Genomic DNA, 19,727 nt, shown 5'->3' on the forward strand with positions numbered 1-19,727 from the left:
CAGACACTGAGATTAGATTGCAGTGGGAGGCCAGTCACTCTTACTGATCCGGAATACCGGAACGTGACCCAAACAGGTCTCTGTGGCTGAAACCGACAACGTAATTAATCATACGGCCAGGAGAACTGAACAAATTAAATTCAAACAATGTCAATATGAATTACATCATTCCAAACCTGAAAGGTTTCTAAGAGTAAATAAAAAAAAAAAATTACATTTTCATTTAACTTTTAGCTTACCTATTAATACTGAGTGTGGAGTCTATATCAGTTAAGGATACATCATTTTGAGTAATCTTTAAGGATAGTTCTGTAGGCATAACCATGTCCCAACACTATAGCGCCCTCTAGTGGAGTTCCCCCACTCAGACTCTCAATGACCAGATTTCTTAAAAAAAAAAAAAACTGAAAACAAATCTTGCATTTTGTTCTCATCATCTGAGTCTGATTCTCCCAGTTTATGTAGCAGGCTAGTTTCACAGCCTGGGCCCCGATGTGTCAGTTAGTTCCCACAAGGCCTCGCTCTCCTTTTACAGCGCCGTCGCTTCTTACCGTGCTGAACCTCACTCATCCTCCTTCATAGATCTGCCAGGGTTACAGGCAGCACATTCCCAGATCTGCATTACTGCTTCACCCACTCGGCGTGACACGGAATTTCACGACAGAAGCCTGGCCCTAGAATCCGCCAATTAACAAAAAATGGAAGCTGTCTGTTTAAAATCCACGCACGTCCAGCAGCAGGCAAATGGATGTGATTCTGCAGATGCAGGCTTGTGTGTCGGGAAGCCTGTGAAAGACGTCTGGCTGTCTGGATATGCAGATGTTTTGCTGAACACGCATGACACATACGTGCTATAGCAGTTCAGAAGAAGACGGCAGGTCACACACATGGAATACAGTTAGGGTACCATAAAATAGCTCAATGGACCAGACTGAAGTCTTACAATTCGCTGGAGAGCCAAAATGGAGGCGTGAAGCACCATATTATTTAATGTGACCTTGTTATCTAGATACTAGGTGTCCATTTTATTATACTGATTAAAAGTGAATTGCACTGATATGCCAGATGGTTTCCTCTGGGTCCTACAGACCAACATACACCTGCATTCTTGTTTTTTTGGCATGTGAACTGTGAAATTGTGAAAACTGTGATGGGAAAAAGCCAGAGCAGTGGCTTCGCTGTGCTGCCCGAATGCAGCAAAAGCCCAAATGACCTGCAGGTGTTGCGGCAAAGCAGTGGAACGGGCCGATATCGGCTATAAAGCTCCAGAAGGGATGTATCAATATATAAATAAATGAGAACAACGGAATAAAAATTTTTAAGCCCTATCAGAGGCCAAGCTGAGCCCCAGAACCTTCAAAGACCCATGAGTTCTTCAAGTTCCTCAGTTTAGGTGGAACTCAGGCTGCTTCAGTGTAAATCTCACCTCCCATCAGTGCCGGTCAACCTATTAGGAGACATAGGCGGCCGCCTAGGACAGCATCTTCTGAGGGGGCGCTGACTTAGCCAGCCAATTTCACTCTGTAGGAGACAGGGGGCGCTGGCGGTGAAGCTGGCCTAGGGCGCCACATGGACTTCCGCTGGCGCTACACAGGGTTTCTGGATACTATCCATTTTAGGGCATAAAACGCAGAACCCAGAGATGCAAAGTTCCAAGAGTCACGGTCTTTGCTACTGCAAAGACTTGACTCACTGCTCCTTACATGTATGACGATAACCATCCCACTCCACCTTCACATTGAGCACATTGTCAAAATGGGTCCTCAATACATACAATGGAAACAGCCACTCCATGAGTTAGGGCATTATACTTGTGATCAGAAGGTCACTGGTTCAAATCCTAGCATTGAGAGAATGATGTCACTACTGGACTCTTTAGCAAGGCGTTTAACCACAGATTGTTCCAGGGACTGGCTGATCCCGCTATCTCAAAAACAATGTACATTGTTTTGGATACAAGCATCGAGAAGCAGGTTGATCTTTGGGGAAGGAGCACTGTAACAGGCAGAGCTGACCAAACAAGCTTCTGTGACTCATAGGTTGCCCGGCTCCGAATCGCTTTCGCTGCGGCCGCCTCATTAGGCTCAGTGGATCGGGCTGCTATACCTGTAATCACAAGGTTATTATTTCAAGTCCCGGAGTCGGCAAGGTCACTCCAATGTTGGGCTGTTGAGCAAAACCCTTAGCTCTCAATTACTCCAGGGACCGCCTGACCCAGCATTCTTAAATTTAATTTATTATTATTAAGTACACCTTGGACAAATATGTCTAGTAAATAAAATACTTACTGCTTCACTAACATGCTTCAAATGTGGAGAGTAAGCAAGGATGCTATGGAATCTATTTTAGGGAGTGAATATTGCGAGTATATAAAGGATGACTTATCTCCGAGCAAGGGAGGGGGCTCAGGCTGGTGTGCCGTCTGCGGTGCCCCCTGCATTCCGCCTCTGCTTGCTGAGATAGACTCCAAGCTCTCCATAACCTTGAGATGAATGAATGGATATACATAATGGATGAGTGGATCTGTCACATTCAGAGCATCGACACGTCACTGACCCAAAGCCACGGCATTTAGTCAAACACATTCGCAAAGCAAGGAGAACAGAAAGGCTCCCAATTAATAAGGAACTACGCCTGTACTCGGCGAGAACACAAAGAGCCGGCGTTGCTGCACGTGAGGCGTGCGTTTCACGTCTATGCCGACATCCCGAATCCAAGCGTCCGCTTTTAGCACTGTGTTTTGCTGCTACATGGAAAGAAATCCATAAAATTATCATGGCATGTAGTAAAGTACAATTTTGTAAATCAATATTTAATTTAATTTATATTTTATATGTCCCTATATACATGTAGCTGGATGGAAATAAAATGCCACCCTACAGTCTCATGCAGTAGCGGAGCCAGATAATTTTCAGTGGGGGGGCAGGGTGGGACCTGGGGTCAATTTGGGGAGGCATATACATCAAAACAGGGATATACGGCACCTGGAAAAAAAGGGAATATTTTAGGTACCTAAACGCTGTAAAAACGTACGTGTGATTCTACATTGTTTATAATTGAGACAGTGGTGGAATTATCAAATACACATTTAATACATCGGTTTCTCGCCGTTAAGTTAACAAGCTTACACATTGAGTTAAAGATTCCCAAACTTCTGCATTACTCCTATTCTGAGGGCACATATTTAGCTCAGCAGCACTATGAGCTCATTCTATATCAGTATATCATCAGGGACACAGAGAAACAGTTCTGGAATAAAGGGTTTTTTTTTTTTAAATCAAAGTCTGATTTAGCCAAAATGCAAAAACAACGGGGTGGCCAATGGGATGGCCAGGTTTCAGTCTCCGTGTGGTGTCGGCGTGGCCAATGGAGTGGCCGGGTTTCAGTCTCCGTGTGGTGTCGGGGTGGCCAATGGGGTGGCCGGGTTTCAGTCTCCGTGTGGTGTCGGCGTGGCCAATGGGGTGGCTGGGTTTCAGTCTCCGTGTGGTGTCGGCGTGGCCAATGGGGTGGCCGGGTTTCAGTCTCCGTGTGGTGTCGGCGTGGCCAATGGGGTGGCTGGGTTTCAGTCTCCGTGTGGTGTCGGCATGGCCAATGGGGTGGCTGGGTTTCAGTCTCTGTGTGGCCAATGGGGAGGCAGGGTGTCAGTCTTCGTGTGGTGCCAGGGTGGCCAATGGGGTGGCCGGGTTTCAGTCTCTGTGTGGTGTCGGCGTGGCCAATGGGGTGGCCGGGTCTCCATCTCTGTGTGGTGTCGGGGTGGCCAATGGGGTGGCCGGGTTTCAGTCTCCATGTGGTGTCGGCGTGGCCAATGGGGTGGCCGGGTTTCAGTCTCCATGTGGTGTCGGCATGGCCAATGGGGTGGCTGGGTTTCAGTCTCTGTGTGGTGTCTGGGTGGCCAATGGGGTGGCCGGGTTTCAGTCTCTGTGTGGTGTCGGGGTGGCCAATGGGCTGGCCGGGTTTCAGTCTTCGTGTGGTGCCGGGGTGGCCAATGGGGAGGCCGGGCTTCAGTCTTCGTGTGGTGTCGGGGTGGCCAATGGGGAGGCCGGGTTTCAGTCTCCGTGTGGTGTCGGGGTGGCCAATGGGGAGGCCGGGTTTCAGTCTCTGTGTGGTGTCGGGGTGGCCAATGGGGAGGCCGGGTTTCAGTCTCTGTGTGGTGTCGGGGTGGCCAATGGGGAGGCCGGGTTTCAGTCTCTGTGTGGTGTCGGGGTGGCCAATGGGGAGGCCGGGTTTCAGTCTCTGTGTGGTGTCGGGGTGGCCAATGGGGAGGCCGGGTTTCAGTCTCTGTGTGGTGTCGGGGTGGCCAATGGGGAGGCCGGGTTTCAGTCTCTGTGTGGTGTCGGGGTGGCCAATGGGGAGGCCGGGTTTCAGTCTCTGTGTGGTGTCGGGGTGGCCAATGGGGTGGCCGGGTTTCAGTCTTCGTGTGGTGCCGGGGTGGCCAATGGGGAGGCCGGGTTTCAGTCTTCGTGTGGTGCCGGGGTGGCCAATGAGGAGGCCGGGTTTCAGTCTCTGTGTGGTGTCGGCGTGGCCAATGGGGTGGCCGGGTCTCCATCTCTGTGTGGTGTCGGCGTGGCCAATGGGGTGGCCGGGTCTCCATCTCTGTGTGGTGTCGGCGTGGCCAATGGGGTGGCCGGGTCTCTGTCTCCGTGTGGTGTCGGGGTGGCCATTGGGATTGGGTGGTCTGTGTGAGTCAAAGGTCATAAGGAACTAATTTATCCTTGTGTCAGCATATAGCTAATGTTAGCTTTCTGTAGACCTACTTCTAATTCTGTCCTAACTCGGTGATCTTTTTTTACAGGGACGGTTCCCCTAAAGGGATCCTGCGAAGGATCGGGACGGGCCAAAATCACTTACGCTTCATCTCCATGAAAAATGGACAGTGCATTCTCAGTATGGGATTGTGCAATTAATGCTAGCACATTATTTGTGGTGTATGGTTATGTTTCTGCCTGAGGAACTCGGAAACTTCCCTGTGGAGTTACTCACCCACCACTGTAAACAAGAAAGCAGCCCTTGAGGTGCGTGTCGAGGTTGCTGCTGAGTTTTCCATATGGACGCCTGGCACACATCAGTCTCATTCTCATATCAATAATTAAACAAGGCTGCCACATCCTGTGCTGGTATCGGAGGCTAAGAGCTTAGCCCCTGTCTATAAGGATGCTCAGAATGGCATCCGGGTTGCCAGATAAACCCTTACCTGCTCTTATTTATACTACAGTTTAATTCCAGCTGACTTCAAATCCAGCTTTATATATCGAAGTAATTCATTTGTCTAGTTAAATACCTTAAGCTTTAGTACTTTATTAAAGCAAATTCAGATCAGTAAATACCCCAGGACATTCTACTAGATGAGTGTTTGGAAGATGAATGGATCTATAATGATCATCACCGTCATTATTATAATCATTTAACAATGATAGTTAAATAATCATCATTTCCTATAATACACAAGGAACATCAGAATTGTCAAGGATCTTTCGCCGCTGTATGTGAATAGAGGGTGAGTCACTGGTGACGTAACTTGGAACAGACTGATACCTTTGCAGAACATCAGCAGAAGCCAATGCAAACTGACACACCACTATGACATGGCCAGTCACAAAACATTTGCTGCTTCCACTCCTTCCACCATCTTGAAGAGATGAAGCAGAAATGTTCTTTGGGGGGGGGCGTGTACAGACAAACAAGCATACCTGACATCAGAGCATGTCCCACAACACAAGCCAATCCATGGATGGAACACTGTAGATTGACAAAGGTGATGTTGGTATTATCTTTAAAACCAGGGGCCCCAAACATACAGCGATTGGACTGTTATATACATAGCATACATGTTTTATCCATCCATTAATTTATTTCAAAGATGCTTTTATCCAAAGCGACTTACAAGTGAGAAAACAGGGTCGGTCAGTCCCTGGACCAGCTATGGTTAAGGGCCTCGCTCTGGAGGCCAATTGTGGCATCAGTCTGCTGGCCACCACCACTTGGTAAGTAAGGATTTCTTCTTTCTAACAGGAAATCTAATTCTCCAGGGACAGGAGTGAATACATATGCCAGAGCTGACTCATGGTCACAAAGGCATTCTGCAGAAACTCAGGTTGGCTAAATGACATTGCTGTCATAAGGCAAGGGCCTGCCCGTTTCAGCTGCTACAGGTCATTGATGTCAACTGCCATATTCTGACAGGTATCTGGAACAGAAGCTAAGCAACAGGTGCACTCAGCGGTACCCTAGATAATGGTTCTGATGGTTGGCCTGGGCTGGCAATCAAGCATTGCGCTCATTAGAAACAAGAGCAGGAGGTGAGGTATTTTCCGGGTTATAGACCGTTAACCAGCATCCCTCAACAGAACCTTTGCCTCATATCAACAATTCCCTGGATAACATCACCGGCTCTAGGTAGTTCTGTGGGCTTACAAAACAGTAACTGTCAGATTGGCCTGGCTCTGGATGCAAAGGAGAACGTCGTTCACGTTGTGGAAGGCCTGTGGTGATTCATAGTTATGCTGTTTGGATTCTGAAATGCCCCGGTGACCTCATGGTGTGGGTCTTTATTAACAGGCCTCATAGTCCCTGACAACCTGTCTGTACATATGGCAATATCCACCCTGGCAATCTACATGCAGAGGGAGGTGTCCAGCCCATCCTTGCTGTTGACTTGACACCTGTACTGACCCCCCATGATACACAGAGGCTATTTATCATTGATATAGATAATGGAGACCGGCAGGGGATGTTTTCCCAGGAAGGCCTACTCAGATGAAAGATACACCTCCTGTAGCTGGGTCCTCATCCAATGTGAGAGGAACTGCGTCACCGAGTGGGAGTTCCTGGCTGTGGTAAACTTACGCAGGGTGAAGTTCATGCTGTGGACTAATCATGCCATCTGAGGGACAGGTGGCGGAAGGCTCTTCAGTAGGCAGGGTGTCTGCTTGGCATCACCTGTTCTGTTATTCCAGTAATATTGATGGCTAAACTTACTGTTCCCAACAGCAGGACAACTGTTGGCATCGTCTTTGTAGTAGATGAGCACCTCAGCATCAATCCTTAGGAGTAGTAGAAGGATCAAGACACTAATCCAGAGCTGGCGATGATCCTGGGCTGGCAGCAGGCAGGGCAGTGACCACCCTGAACATCTGCTGCCCTACTTAAACAAATGGTGAAGTTCAACTGCTCCAAGCAGGAGTAGCTCGTGGAGTCCTGCGTCTCTGTCTGGATAGCTAGAATCAAGGCTGCTGCTACCATGGAAACTAACTTCACGGTAAAGAGAGGTGAGCCGTCTCAGGATCTCCCAGTCACTGCAGAAGTCGAGCCGAGGCTTCCCTTGGCCGGGCTCAACACCCCCACATCACTGAGATCTTGGGCCCCATAAAAGTAAATGAATTTTGCCCTCCGAACCAGAACAATCCACTTGTGTTCCAAATTTTTGGAATAATCCTAACTCTCCTCCCACCCCCGCCCCGACCCCCCGTAGGGTGCCCCTGGTATGACCGATCACTCCTGTGCCACTCTAGGTGGGCGTGCCAAGAATGAGAGTATACGGATGAACTTCTTGAGTCTGGCAAATGCTATGCTAAGGCATCCGTGTTGGCAGGAACAAAGCCTGCCTACTGCAGTGCCTTGCTGGCCGTGTTCTACCTCACCAAATGGTCCCAGACTGTGAGAGTCACATGGCTGTGAATCCGAGATGCAGGTGATATAGGTGGCCTGCTTCTGTCATTCTGTCAGGAGGTGCTTAAGACAATGATGTCTGTCCTATGTGGGCATCCAACAGCATTTCTCTGAATGCTCTGTCTAGGGCAAGTTGTTACAACAACAACAGCGACAACAATAATAACATCTTTCTCAGATATTTCAAACTTAAATAAATAAGGCCCAATGATGTCACTCAATAGTAACCCTCACCTCTCCCCAAAATTACTGTGACCAACATGACAAACTGATGCCAAGGACTTCGAATCACTTTCACTCCTCTGTGCTGCTTTTTCCAGTCCTCTCCACTGGGGAGCTGCAGTGTCAGCTGAAAAATAAACTTTTGAATCCAGTTAACTAGTCCATCTCTGTACAATGTTTTGCTCCCGAACACTGTTAAATTGCTGTTGCTCCTGAAAAAAATGCACATACGGCAATGTTGAGTCTAGAGCGTGAAGTGGCACCAATACGACGTGCATCAGCTGTCAAACAGAAACAGTTTTTGAAGTCTATAATTGAAAATCTATGGGCATTGAAATTTTAGACAGAAATAGCTAATGCTTATCAAACCATTAGAAAGCCAGTATACCCCTGAGAAATCAATTAACCAATTAAACTATATTTGGTACAATGCATTTATGCAAAGCAAATTGACACTAAACAATGCACACCTTATTCTGGACGGGTTTTGGAAAAAAGAAACCCTGTTTTTCCATTGTGGTAAAAATTAAAGATGATCCCCTGACTACAGTTGGTAAATCATAATGGTTCAGTAGCTTTCTTAGGCTTTGATTCTTAGTGTCCCAGTTGCTGTTGGTTCCTGTATGCCAGGAAAATGACACTGCCGGTTTAACAAAGCCTAGCTGGGTGGGTATTGCATTAGGATGCTCTGTGCCCCCCCCCCCCCCCCCCCCGCCTGTCACCTTGCTGATGATTACACAGGCCCTCATTGTGTGCCGTCGTTTCCACTTCAGCAGTTATTCTCAGAAAGGTCATTCTCTTGCAAGCTCTTTTATGCATTTAGCAGATTTCTCCTTCTTTTGCATAAAGCCGCCCGGCTCTCTGCCTTCTCTCTGCTCGCCGCTCCTGTCTGCATTTGACAGCATAAAGCACGTCTGCCTGTCTACCTCTTCCATCTGTCCCTGGCCTCACCGTGGGTTTATACTCATAAATTTGCCGAAAATTGGCACAGAGACGGCTATTTTAACAACTCTGAAACAAAAGAGAAAGTCATGATGTCACAGAGGTTTAAGACACGCTTCTAAATTCATAGAGAAAAAGACTCAAAGACGTGTAGTGAATATAGCGAACTGCTGTGCATGTTTTGAAGGGATTTACCGTGTTTCTGTGGTTCAGCACGCTGTGCCCGTGAGCAGAAGGTCGTTGGTTCGAATCCCATGGCCTGTGGTATGATTTAACTGTTGGGCCCCTGAGCGAGATCCTTAACCCCCAAATCCTTCTGGGGCTGTCTGACCCTGCTTTGTGAAATCTACTTCACTTTCAATAAAAGTGCGTGCTACATAATTTCCTTGTACTGTAAAATAAAATTGAAGACCGCCTTTAATAAAACAAAGGAGAATATATCTCCTTTTAGGCAGAGGGTAGGGGGAGCAAACATATTCTACTGTACTGACACTTAAAGGCACGTGCAGCATAAGACGACAATGCCGCTTAGTGGGTTTCATTACAATCCAGGAACCGGCGCAGTGGCTCATGAATATGCATAATGTCAAGTGGCATCGGAGGCAGAATGAGTGACTCAGAGGCAGCTCTGGCAGTGACATTCAGGCTGCATAGACACTCTGCATCCGGAGGGTTTCTGCAGGTTACAGAACATGCAGGAGAAGGTTCCTACTGCTTGGTCAGATGCCCTGTAACTCCTGTAGTAGTTTTTTCAGTATAGTACATTTACACTCTATTTATGTTGCGGACAGGTTCATCCATGCAACGAAGACAGCAGGCTTGGCCAGTACCGGCAGCAATTGTGGCTACTGGCCTTGCTCAAGGATTCAAAGGTGAAATCGCTCTACCGGACATGAGATTTGAACCGACAACGGGCAGTGTGTCCTCGCCCATAGAGGCACACATTGACTTCGGTCAAATCTGTATCCAAGGTGCTGGTTTGAGTAGCTGTTCAGGAAGGTGGTTTAACGTAAGGCCACATAATCTAATACAGAGGTATTTTTAAATCATAAATCGACAGTAGGTGCAAACAAAAGTACAGCACGTAATGACAGAGGACATGAAAAGCCTTTCTCTGTATGTCAGTTGTCCACAGTAATATTTTAAGCAAGTGATGCATTCTGAATGTGACAAGTGACACATCCTCATAATGTTAATTCACTGCTTATCAACCGCGGTTTAACCCTCTTCCCAGTGGTTTTAGTGTAAAGGATTACATGGCCGTTCTCCACACTGACTTACGTCATACTCTGGTAACATCCATTACATGTTTCCTCAAAATATATCCCCTGTACTGCCTGGGGGTAAATGTAACCCAGATTCAGACCAGTCCTGCTAATGGAGCCCCTTTGTGTTGACAGAGCTAGGCGAGTGGATGGTGTGCTCGATGCACACAGCAACACCTGTGTATCACGCATTTCATCACTGCATCCGTGACTCTAAAGCATGAATTACCACGGCAGGCATTCTAGGTTTATTCATTTTGACTTTGTAGAGATTATCTGCGCTACACGTGCCATCTCAATGATGAAATCTATAACGACGGCATCCCGGAAAATGCACGAGCTGGCCAGTGGAGAAGTGTTTTTAAACTAAATCCTCCGGGAATTACATGCATAAGTGTATATACTGCAAAACGTTCGTTCATTCAACATATAGACATACACACACACGTATTATAAAATGTCTCGTTTGGCACTTAACTTCCCAAGTATTTAATGAAAATGTTACGAGAGGACCGAGAAGCATACCCGTGGCCTTGGTAAGAAGAGAGCGCGGAGCGCGCGCCTCCTTGGCAAAAGCAAAAATGCACGTTATGCAACCAGTCTTTTCTTGTACATCTGCAATGGTGCATGTACTTCTTTGTAGATATTAAATGATTTTCAGGAGGTAGTGGTGGGGGTTGAAGCTTACACAGGTGACCTGCGCAGAAAGCCCGTTTAAAACGCAAGGTCTGAATCTGCGTTTGGTTGTCAGACATCTTCAGTCCTTCTGGTACAGACCTCCTCTCTTATCTGTAACGAATCTACGGGTGTTTTTTGGTCTTCTGTGCGGTAGGAAGGCAGTGCTGATATAGAGACGCGTTTATTGAAGATGGCTATAAATATACTGTACGGCAAACCTTCCCCGGCGTCTCTGATGGTTCCGCGTCTGTCTGCCAAAAGACCAATTTATTTCGCAGTTACATACAGCGGTGATTGTGTAACCGCAGAGTTTGCACTTTAATGATCGTTTTCCTATTATAATATGAATTTACCAATTATATAAAATGGAATTAGCTGGAAAAGGAAACACACGAGGTATTCTGGTCCATATAATAATCATTCTTTTTTTAACTCTATAATATTTAGCCAAATATTCATGCTGCCTTGAACGTTGTTTCCCAGTGTGATTAAAATAATCTAAGACGATAAGTGTGAAACGCTGCATTAATAAAGAATTAAGGAGCTGAAAATGTCAAAATGTGTATGAGACTGATGACAAAACTAGCACTTTACAATCTGACACCAAATTAATTAGAGGCGCGTTACCATACGGTTCCATACCTACAGTGTGGCAAGGTTCTATGCAGCAGTGTTGGACAGTGCTGAAGAACATGCGCTAATTTTATGAATATGAGGGTATCGGGCGAATCAAGTTAACATACTTAACTGGGGTCGGTTAGCTCTCGCCTATAAAATATAATTCCCTAAAATGCTTTAATGTGCTTCGGTGGAGGCTGGCCTACCATGTCATTTAATGAGGTCAAGATGTACTCAGGGATTGCATTATGTCAAACTGGAGAGATCGCACATCGCCGAATACACATGCGGAGTCATGCAATAAACCATGTAGCCTAATACCTTCACTGCTCAGTGAACAATTATATATTAACAATTATAAGAACTGCTAAATCTCTTTTTTGTCATACGTTAGAATTAACAGCAATGCAATCGACACATTATTGGTAATAAGAGTATAGGGCGGCTTATTAAGTCGATAAATTCCCATAATTCTATTAAAGCATAAATACATAACGCCGGCAAATTCTGTCATACGAGTGCATGAAAGCAATGAAGCAGCAGCTAAATGATAGTTAAACGGTAGGTTCTTCCGGATGTGGAGAGAGGTGGGGGGGGCGCATTGGCTTCGGCTCTCTTCGTATCTTTACGGCCTCATTAACATGCCCCCCCTTGGTGCCGAAATGAGCTGCTGTGAGTCGCGGATGTAAGTGCGGAGCTCTTGAGTGCGGAGCCGAGGCGGCTATTCGGAGGGACAACAGCAGCAGGAGGAAGGAGAGAGTCTGTAAACCAGCACTACCATCCTCTTCGTCACTGGAACTGGAGCTCAATAGCCACATACAACACATCACCCAGACCGGCTGCAGACTGAATAGCCTAAATTCATTATGAATAGGATCTAAGGTTGACTTTGGTTGAAGCAAGGAGGGATTTTTTTGCCGGTGGATGTGGTCGCACCTTGTGGAAATGCTACAAAATATGAATTTATCCGTCTTCCTTCTTTCTTTTTTATGGGGACTATCGTTTGGCGGTTCTCCTAGCGTACAAATCGGTATGTTAAAAGGAAACACGATGAATCGGCGAACACACTACAATAAAATAAATGAATATGAATGCGAACAAGCATGTCTGTCACAACCTTAGATAGCTCATTTATTGGATATGGTGGATAAATATGTGAGGCAAATCGCATACAAATCTGGGGGGAATATGCAAATTTAACTGTAAAGCAGTTTGAGAAAATTATTTCATATAAACGTTTTTATCTGCTTGTGCTCCGCAGGCGGACTATTTCCAAGGGGTGCGGACCAGGAATACAGCGCCTTTCGCGTCGGCATGGTTCAGTTCGGCACGCCCGAATTCAGACTGACGCCCCACATTGACAATCTGGAAGTAGCAAACAGTTTTGCGGTCACCAATTGCTGTAAGTACCACACACGCACAAATGCATACAAGAAAATATTGTTTTATTGTGCCGTTTGTGCGACCTCATTTGGCACAGTTTCCAGTAACGCGTCGTCTGTTGGAGATGTAAGGGGCATTCACATAAAATGTTATCAATGGAAGTATTCATTAATAGTAAAATGTGAAGATTGTAATGCATATTACCACAAATAGACACTTGCCTTTAACTTCAGGCATCAGTGCCAGTTGGTTTCCACGGCAACAGTTTCAGAAATTGGAGACAGATATAATGAATTAAGGGGAAAAGGACTGTGCTGTAATCTATTGATCATGATTTAGTGATGGTAAATATGCTATTTCGCTGAAAATTCAGGCGGCGAGGGTGGATTTATCTTAAAAACATAATACACACCAAATACAAGTAGGTATATTTAGATAAATGCACGTTGAACGCAAAGTGGATTTTTCTCCCTGGACAGCTGTGCCAACCAGCGGGTTGGTATATTGCGTTTGTCTTGTAATGCACTTATAGATTACACCATTATAAATCGCTTATTCGATTGTGGCCACTGTGCACGTTCACAGCGTGCAATTTTAATAGTATTTTATCTGTATTGCGCATTTAACGTTACGGCAAAGACAAACAAAGTGGGTTATTTCACAAGGAGACCACAGTGAATGAGCGATTGCGGTGATATCGCCTTGTGACATATGTGCATTTAAACAAAGCTGGCCGCTCCTGTGCCGTCGGACTGAGAGTCGTTTCGGCGATCGACGATTACCGGTACAGGCACACATCTGCTCTGTTCTGCTTCCTAAATCAGAGCTAAATCGCATTTATCTAGTACGTGATGAACTACGTGTTAAGAGCAGGTTTCAAAGTATGAAAGCGCTGAAAGTTTGGTAATTCCCGGCACATAAATGTCCAGTATTGGATAATGGCATATTGGATATTGTTCAAATTGGCCATATGTCTATCCTGTGCAATCAATAAACATGTTGTGAAACTGGGATTTTTATATAACTATATCTATCTGGATTAAATGCTAAACCAGATAAATGATAAACGCAATAATTTTACATATGTTTGGCACAAAATGTTTTATTTTACGACATATGACAAATCAATAATTGTGACCATTACAGTTTAATAAGTAAACCAGTCCTTCCAGGCAGGAACACTATTCGGATTAAGAAGCGCGCGATTTACTTTTATTCTCTGTTGTTAAAATGTCGTTTTCCTATCCGCCCACGCAGTGAAAATCAGTCAGAATGAACAAGGTTATCTCGTTGTGTGTGATGGACAGCTTTCTGTTTTATTTCCTATTAAAACACTAGATGGCACTCTGACTCAAAAGCAATCACTATATATAGTGCACGTTATATGTATATCTTGACGTTTAATAATGCTTGATTGGACCACTTTGCTCACAGATGAAAACCGAATATCTATATTAACTGCATGGATAACTGAATAGCAATAAGTCTGGTTAGCTTATTAAGTTTGAAATTTAACTGGTAAGAGATGAATTGAAACACACTCCTTAAGATAACATTGTGCGTAATTAAGCAGGGCGCTACGTTTTAATTGCTTGCACTGGAACGTTCCGAAAAGCATTCAGTAAACGTTCAGCCATAACAGATTCGATGGCCAGTTATTCTTCCCCGAGTTAGAGCAAATGCATCCTAAGAGGTACATCACAGCACTTGTGAAAGTGCAGATATTTCATGAGCACCTTAACAGCTCTTTAGGAACTGTACATCACTTGTAAAGAGCCCCCAAGGAATCCAAGTTTATATTCCTGAAAAACAGAATTTGCTGTCGGTCAGCTGTCAGTAAATGAGTCCAGCGTTGACAAGTCAACTCCATGAAGTGTGGTATGGCACACCCAGGTCCCTGCCGAGCATCGAGACCTTCCCACATGGTCGAGTGCCCAGGGTCAGTAACACACCTCCATTCACCCGACAAGTGTGTCTTTATAACGTGACAGGACCCAGCAGCACTTGGCTAGAAATGACAGCAGCTCTGCAAGTAGCCATGCAAACCACACTCTTGCAGATGGTGCCGATATACCGTTCCATGCAGAAATTGTGAGAGGGGTTCCAGTAGACCATGCACCAAAGAACTGACGGCAGTAGAAGATCCGTAGTCGAAGGAAGCACTTGACTGAATGAAACACTACACGCACCTTTGTAGAAAGATCTCTTTTCTGAAGTCCCTGTTCAATAGCTCTTCTGCAGAAACCCAAACAGCGTGTGTTTTCATTCAGGTTTTTTATTTTCATTTTGCCAAAACTGGGTGTAGATGCGTTTTCAATCAATGAAGCGCCGGCTGTTTGTAAAACCAGGCACTGACTGCTCTCCTAATGGCATCCATTCGAACAATAATGTTTGTAAATGTAGAACTCGTCAATATCGACCTAAGAGATGCAATAATGGACAGATAGGGGATAATGGACAGACAGGGGATGTCCCCGCAGCTCTGAAACAGACGGCGCGGTCCTCACGCGCTCATTTTCTGCTCTAGGTGTAAATTATTTTCCCCCCTACTATGCAGACAGCCTCTTGTTACTGAGTGAGCCTTGTCTCACGCTGGGAGAGAGGTCAAGGAAAACCAGGGCGATTAGAAATGGACAGACGGCCCGCGGGGAGGAGTGTGTGTGTGTGTGTGTGTGTGTGGCGGGGGGTTACAGCACGGAATCCGCCGCTTGCGCTGATAGATCCGTGATGTGAATGTGAACCTGGAGCACGCGTATGAAAGGAAAGATTTCTCTTTATAAAAAACTTACGATGTATCTTTAAAGCCCTAACCTACATAGCCGCTGAAATTGGATCGTGTTGCCGGGAGACCTAATGGCATTTTATAATAACACTGCCCCACCGACAGCTGCAGCCCTGATTTCGGTGATGTCTATACCGCTGGCTGATAAACACAGCAGTGTGACTGAGCCATGCCTACATACACGCACATACATACAGCTGAGCAGCGTGACTGAGCCATGCCTACATGCACACACATACATACAGCTGAGCAGCATGACTGAGCCATGCCTACATACACACACGTACATACAGCTGAGCAGCGTGGCTGAGCCATGCCTACATACATACACGTACATACAGCTGATCAGCGTGACTGAGCCATACCTACATACATACACGTACATACAGCTGAGCAGCGTGACTGAGCCATGCCTACATACATACAGTACACATACATACAGCTGAGCAGCGTGACTGAGCCATGCCTACAGGTACACACGTACATACAGGTGAGCAGCGTGACTGAGCCATGCCTACATACACATACATACAGCTGAGCAGCGTGACCTGAGCCATGCCTGCATACACATACATACAGCTGAGCAGCGTGACTGAGCCATGCCTACATACACATACATACAGCTGAGCAGCGTGACTGAGCCATGCCTACATACACATACATACAGCTGAGCAGCGTGACTGAGCCATGCCTACATACACATACATACAGCTGAGCAGCGTGACTGAGCCATGCCTTCAGTGTTTGTGGTTCCTCGGCTCGTCCTTGCTGGAAACATGCCCCCTTGGTCAGAATACTGTCCAGCTGGTGTCTGAATTACTTAGCTACGCTGAGAGAAAGACGGAGCAAATACTTCACATCGATCAGCTCTTCAGGGGGCGTTGGAGACCACAGGTTCACAGTGAGATGGTCACTCTGCTGAACTCGGTTTTGTTTTAGTTTTCTTTCAGCTGTCGGGATCTGTTAGATCAGTTTTTCAAAGCTGTGGGTGGTGCATTTACTGTAAGTGTGTATTAGTACTGTTTTAAACCGGGGACTTTGCATCGCTTAAGAAAATGTCTTTACTTTCTAACTGTGCCATTACTTATACTTACATTATATACTGCCAGTGAAGTAAGATGCTTAAATACCATCCAGTTTGTTATTCGGCTTGCAGCGTGTAGGAGGTTCTCAGCTGAATGAGTGCAGATGGGGGGGGCAGCTGTGCATGTAGTCGATATGTTGACTGGCAAAGTACAGAATGTTCTAGATGCCCAGCACAGAATGGACAATGCACTGGCACACAAAGAGTGGCAAGATGGTATAAGGTATGGTGTGGGGAACACTGTAGAAGGATAACATCTGGAAGAACGTTTGCTTCTCTGGTTCATTTGAGATGTCTGTCTTTCCCACTGAAGTCAGTCCCTGTTGTCTCCATCACATCCCGGCCGACGCTGGCTGTTATACTCAGTCATCTCTCGGTATTAAGGCCACGTGTCGTTCTGGCTTATTTCTGCGGGAGTGGCCGGTCGCCGGCGTACGGATGAGAGACACACAGGCTGTCAGCACTGGGCCCAGAAGAGCTCTGCTGTATTAAGTCACTGCTTAGTATATAGACCTTAACAGAATATTCAGCTGATGCAGGCAAGTTAGCTCACCTTGGTACATATCGGCTAAAAATGTAATGATTACTATGTTACCTTATACTCCATCTATGCGCCCAATTTCTAACTGGCTGCAGATCCATGTGTAGTGTTTAGGTGAGTTTTTAGAGCAAAGGAGCTCGCAACTTTTCTTTTATTTCACAGGAACAGATAGTATGAATCGTCAGTACGTTTTACAGCTCGAGCCCAAATGCTTCCTTCGGAGGTTATAATTGTGGCCGACCAAGTACAGCAGCGGGGGGAGCAGGTTACAAAGACACCTCGCCCCCCAAAACAGTGAAGCCTGCAAGTTATTGAGCAAACGTTGATTTTCGCAGGACAGTTTTTCCCTTCAGAATACACTGGGTGATGTTCATTTCCTTCCAAAATCATATTTCACGTCATGGGCGGCAATGCGAAGAACTTTCCGGATCACGGAACCATGTTCGGCATGGTTTCCTGGATAATTCGTGCTTGTTGAAGCAGACCTCGGGGTCTCTGCAGCAGGTCCCTGTAAGGTTGCAGGTGTGTGTGGGGGGGGGGTGTCTGCTTTGATCTGTATGTTGTTTGGTTGCCTGAGGGATTTAGCTGTGAAAGGTGAGACTCACATGATAACACAAAGGAAGGAGCGAGGGCTGAAAAATGTTTTAGTTACTTTCCATGCTTAGATACATGGCTAATGTCAACCCCCCCATCACTATGCACACACACACACACACACACACACACACACACAAATACATATAAGATTTACAGCCTGTTGAAGTATCTGCAGAAATGGCATAACTCATCGAGAACACGTGTATCCATTTAATGCAAACAGAAATCACTTTGTCAAACTTACATTTATTGCAAGTAAACAGAATATTTTGTCATCCTTTTTACAAGCTATTAATTTCCTTATCTTGATACTGGCTGGCATTCGTCGTATTTAGCATGCTAATTGAACGGACTACGCCTGCGTTTTATTTTTTTTTAGCAATGTTAACCGTTGCTATAGCAACAGTTCTTGCTCTCCAGTTGTAAGATGCCGAGAGGAGGAGGGAGGGAAGGAGACGTGCAGGTCAGGCCACCTTAGCGTCTGTCGCAGTGTTGGCTCAAGGTGGGCTGTCAGGTCGTCATAGAAACCTGTGCATTCGCAGTCTCTGACAAATGGTATAAACCAAGAACAGTTATAGACTTTCCCTGTTCGATGTGACCAAACTGGAGCTCCTTGCCCTCCTTAAAATCCCCTAAGGCAGCCATTTATGTTCTGTCTCAGGATAGTTATTATATTTAATATCCTATCCAAATAAACAATAACAGTAATAGCAAAATCGTGATTAATGCTAAAACTAAAATCTGTTTTGAAGTGTATTGTGTTGCTAGACGTACCCATGAGCTGACAGGATAAGCAGATAGATGACAGAGCTGATTTCAGATGTGCAGTTTTGAGACATACATTTTGAAATCCGGTGTCTCTTTCTGCTTATATTTAGCAGTAAATTAAATCGGATATGAGTTGCCATGTTTCCAATGCTCTTTGCTTTAAGTCATCAGTAGCTGCTTTTCCTGCATCTTCCATCAGCCTCAACAACCTCTTAAGTGTCACATTTTGATCTCGGCCTTGAGTTTTAATTAACTGCCAGGCTGCCACAGTGCCAACGTGTCACAGAGTTCTTCTATTCTGAGCGTCTAACGCATCACCGTCATGATGGTTATCGTTAGTGATGAGAGAAGTCAGGCAGCCATAAGTGGGAGGGACTTACAGGAGTGTGCTGTCACTCAGAGGCGGGTCTAACTCGCCTTCACATTGGCTAATTGATTGGTTTTGCTGCAATGATTGGCAGCAGACTTTAGTCTGATTCACAGTAGGCTTTGAACCCCCAGGTCTCCCACAATTAATCTCATTTACATTTCTATGCAGCCACAGACTAAAACACCAATGATGTCATCCTGTTTTAACAAGTCGGTCTGTGAAGCACCTTCACATACATCCTTTTTAACTAGTCTTACTATAACGTATTGAAACAAAGTCTTTGAAACGCTTTGAATGAATCCTATTTGCACTCTTAAAGAATGAAGAATGACCCTTCCGCACTGAGAATTCTTTGATGGTTTCTTGAAAGACTTGATGGCCTTCTGATCAAAGCATCATGTGTTGATGGCCACAGTTTGTCTTCAAACCTAAAACACAAAAGTAATACAGGGGAAAATGAAATAAACCAAAGCGTTCTACAGTCACATCTGGCTTCAGCAGGTGTGTCGGTGGGAGTGTGGACGAGCCGGCCGTCCAAATTACCTTCTTAATTAAAGAAGGAGTGGAACGTATAAAGTGCACTTACTAAGAAGTTTTAAGAGGCAATGTAAAAGCCTTTTCATTAACGGTATATGATGACACATTAAAAAACACTCTTGCATTTGAACGTGAAGGACTTGCAGTTCTATTTCATCGTCGCTTTTTAATTTTACGGCTGGCTGCAGACAAAGTCTGGAACCAAGTCCAGTAATAAAACAGCACTTAAATGCGACTATATCCCCAGTGTGCTAAAGTACTCCGATTTAGGACAA

General features: G+C 45.5%; 1 protein-coding gene across 9 annotated transcripts in view; it reads left to right on the forward strand.

Annotated features, from left to right (window-relative positions):
- Positions 1–12,020: 12,020 nt before the first annotated feature.
- The window catches only part of gria2b (glutamate receptor, ionotropic, AMPA 2b), a 30,954-nt gene continuing 23,247 nt past the window's right edge, over positions 12,021–19,727 (forward strand). For 7 of the 9 annotated variants that reach the window (XR_002835732.2, XM_023791509.2, XM_023791453.2 and 4 more), the window contains exons 1-2: positions 12,021–12,420; positions 12,652–12,792. Coding sequence is in view for 8 of the 9 variants with exons in the window: in XM_023791509.2 (XP_023647277.1) it covers positions 12,315–12,420; positions 12,652–12,792 (247 nt within the window). In the remaining variant the exon portion in view is untranslated. The remainder of the gene's footprint in view (positions 12,421–12,651; positions 12,793–19,727) is intronic. The other 2 variants (XM_023791469.2, XM_023791479.2) reach the window with 1 other exon arrangement.

Source organism: Paramormyrops kingsleyae, chromosome 12, assembly GCF_048594095.1.
Source record: "Paramormyrops kingsleyae isolate MSU_618 chromosome 12, PKINGS_0.4, whole genome shotgun sequence".
NCBI classification, from domain to species: Eukaryota; Metazoa; Chordata; class Actinopteri; order Osteoglossiformes; family Mormyridae; genus Paramormyrops; species Paramormyrops kingsleyae.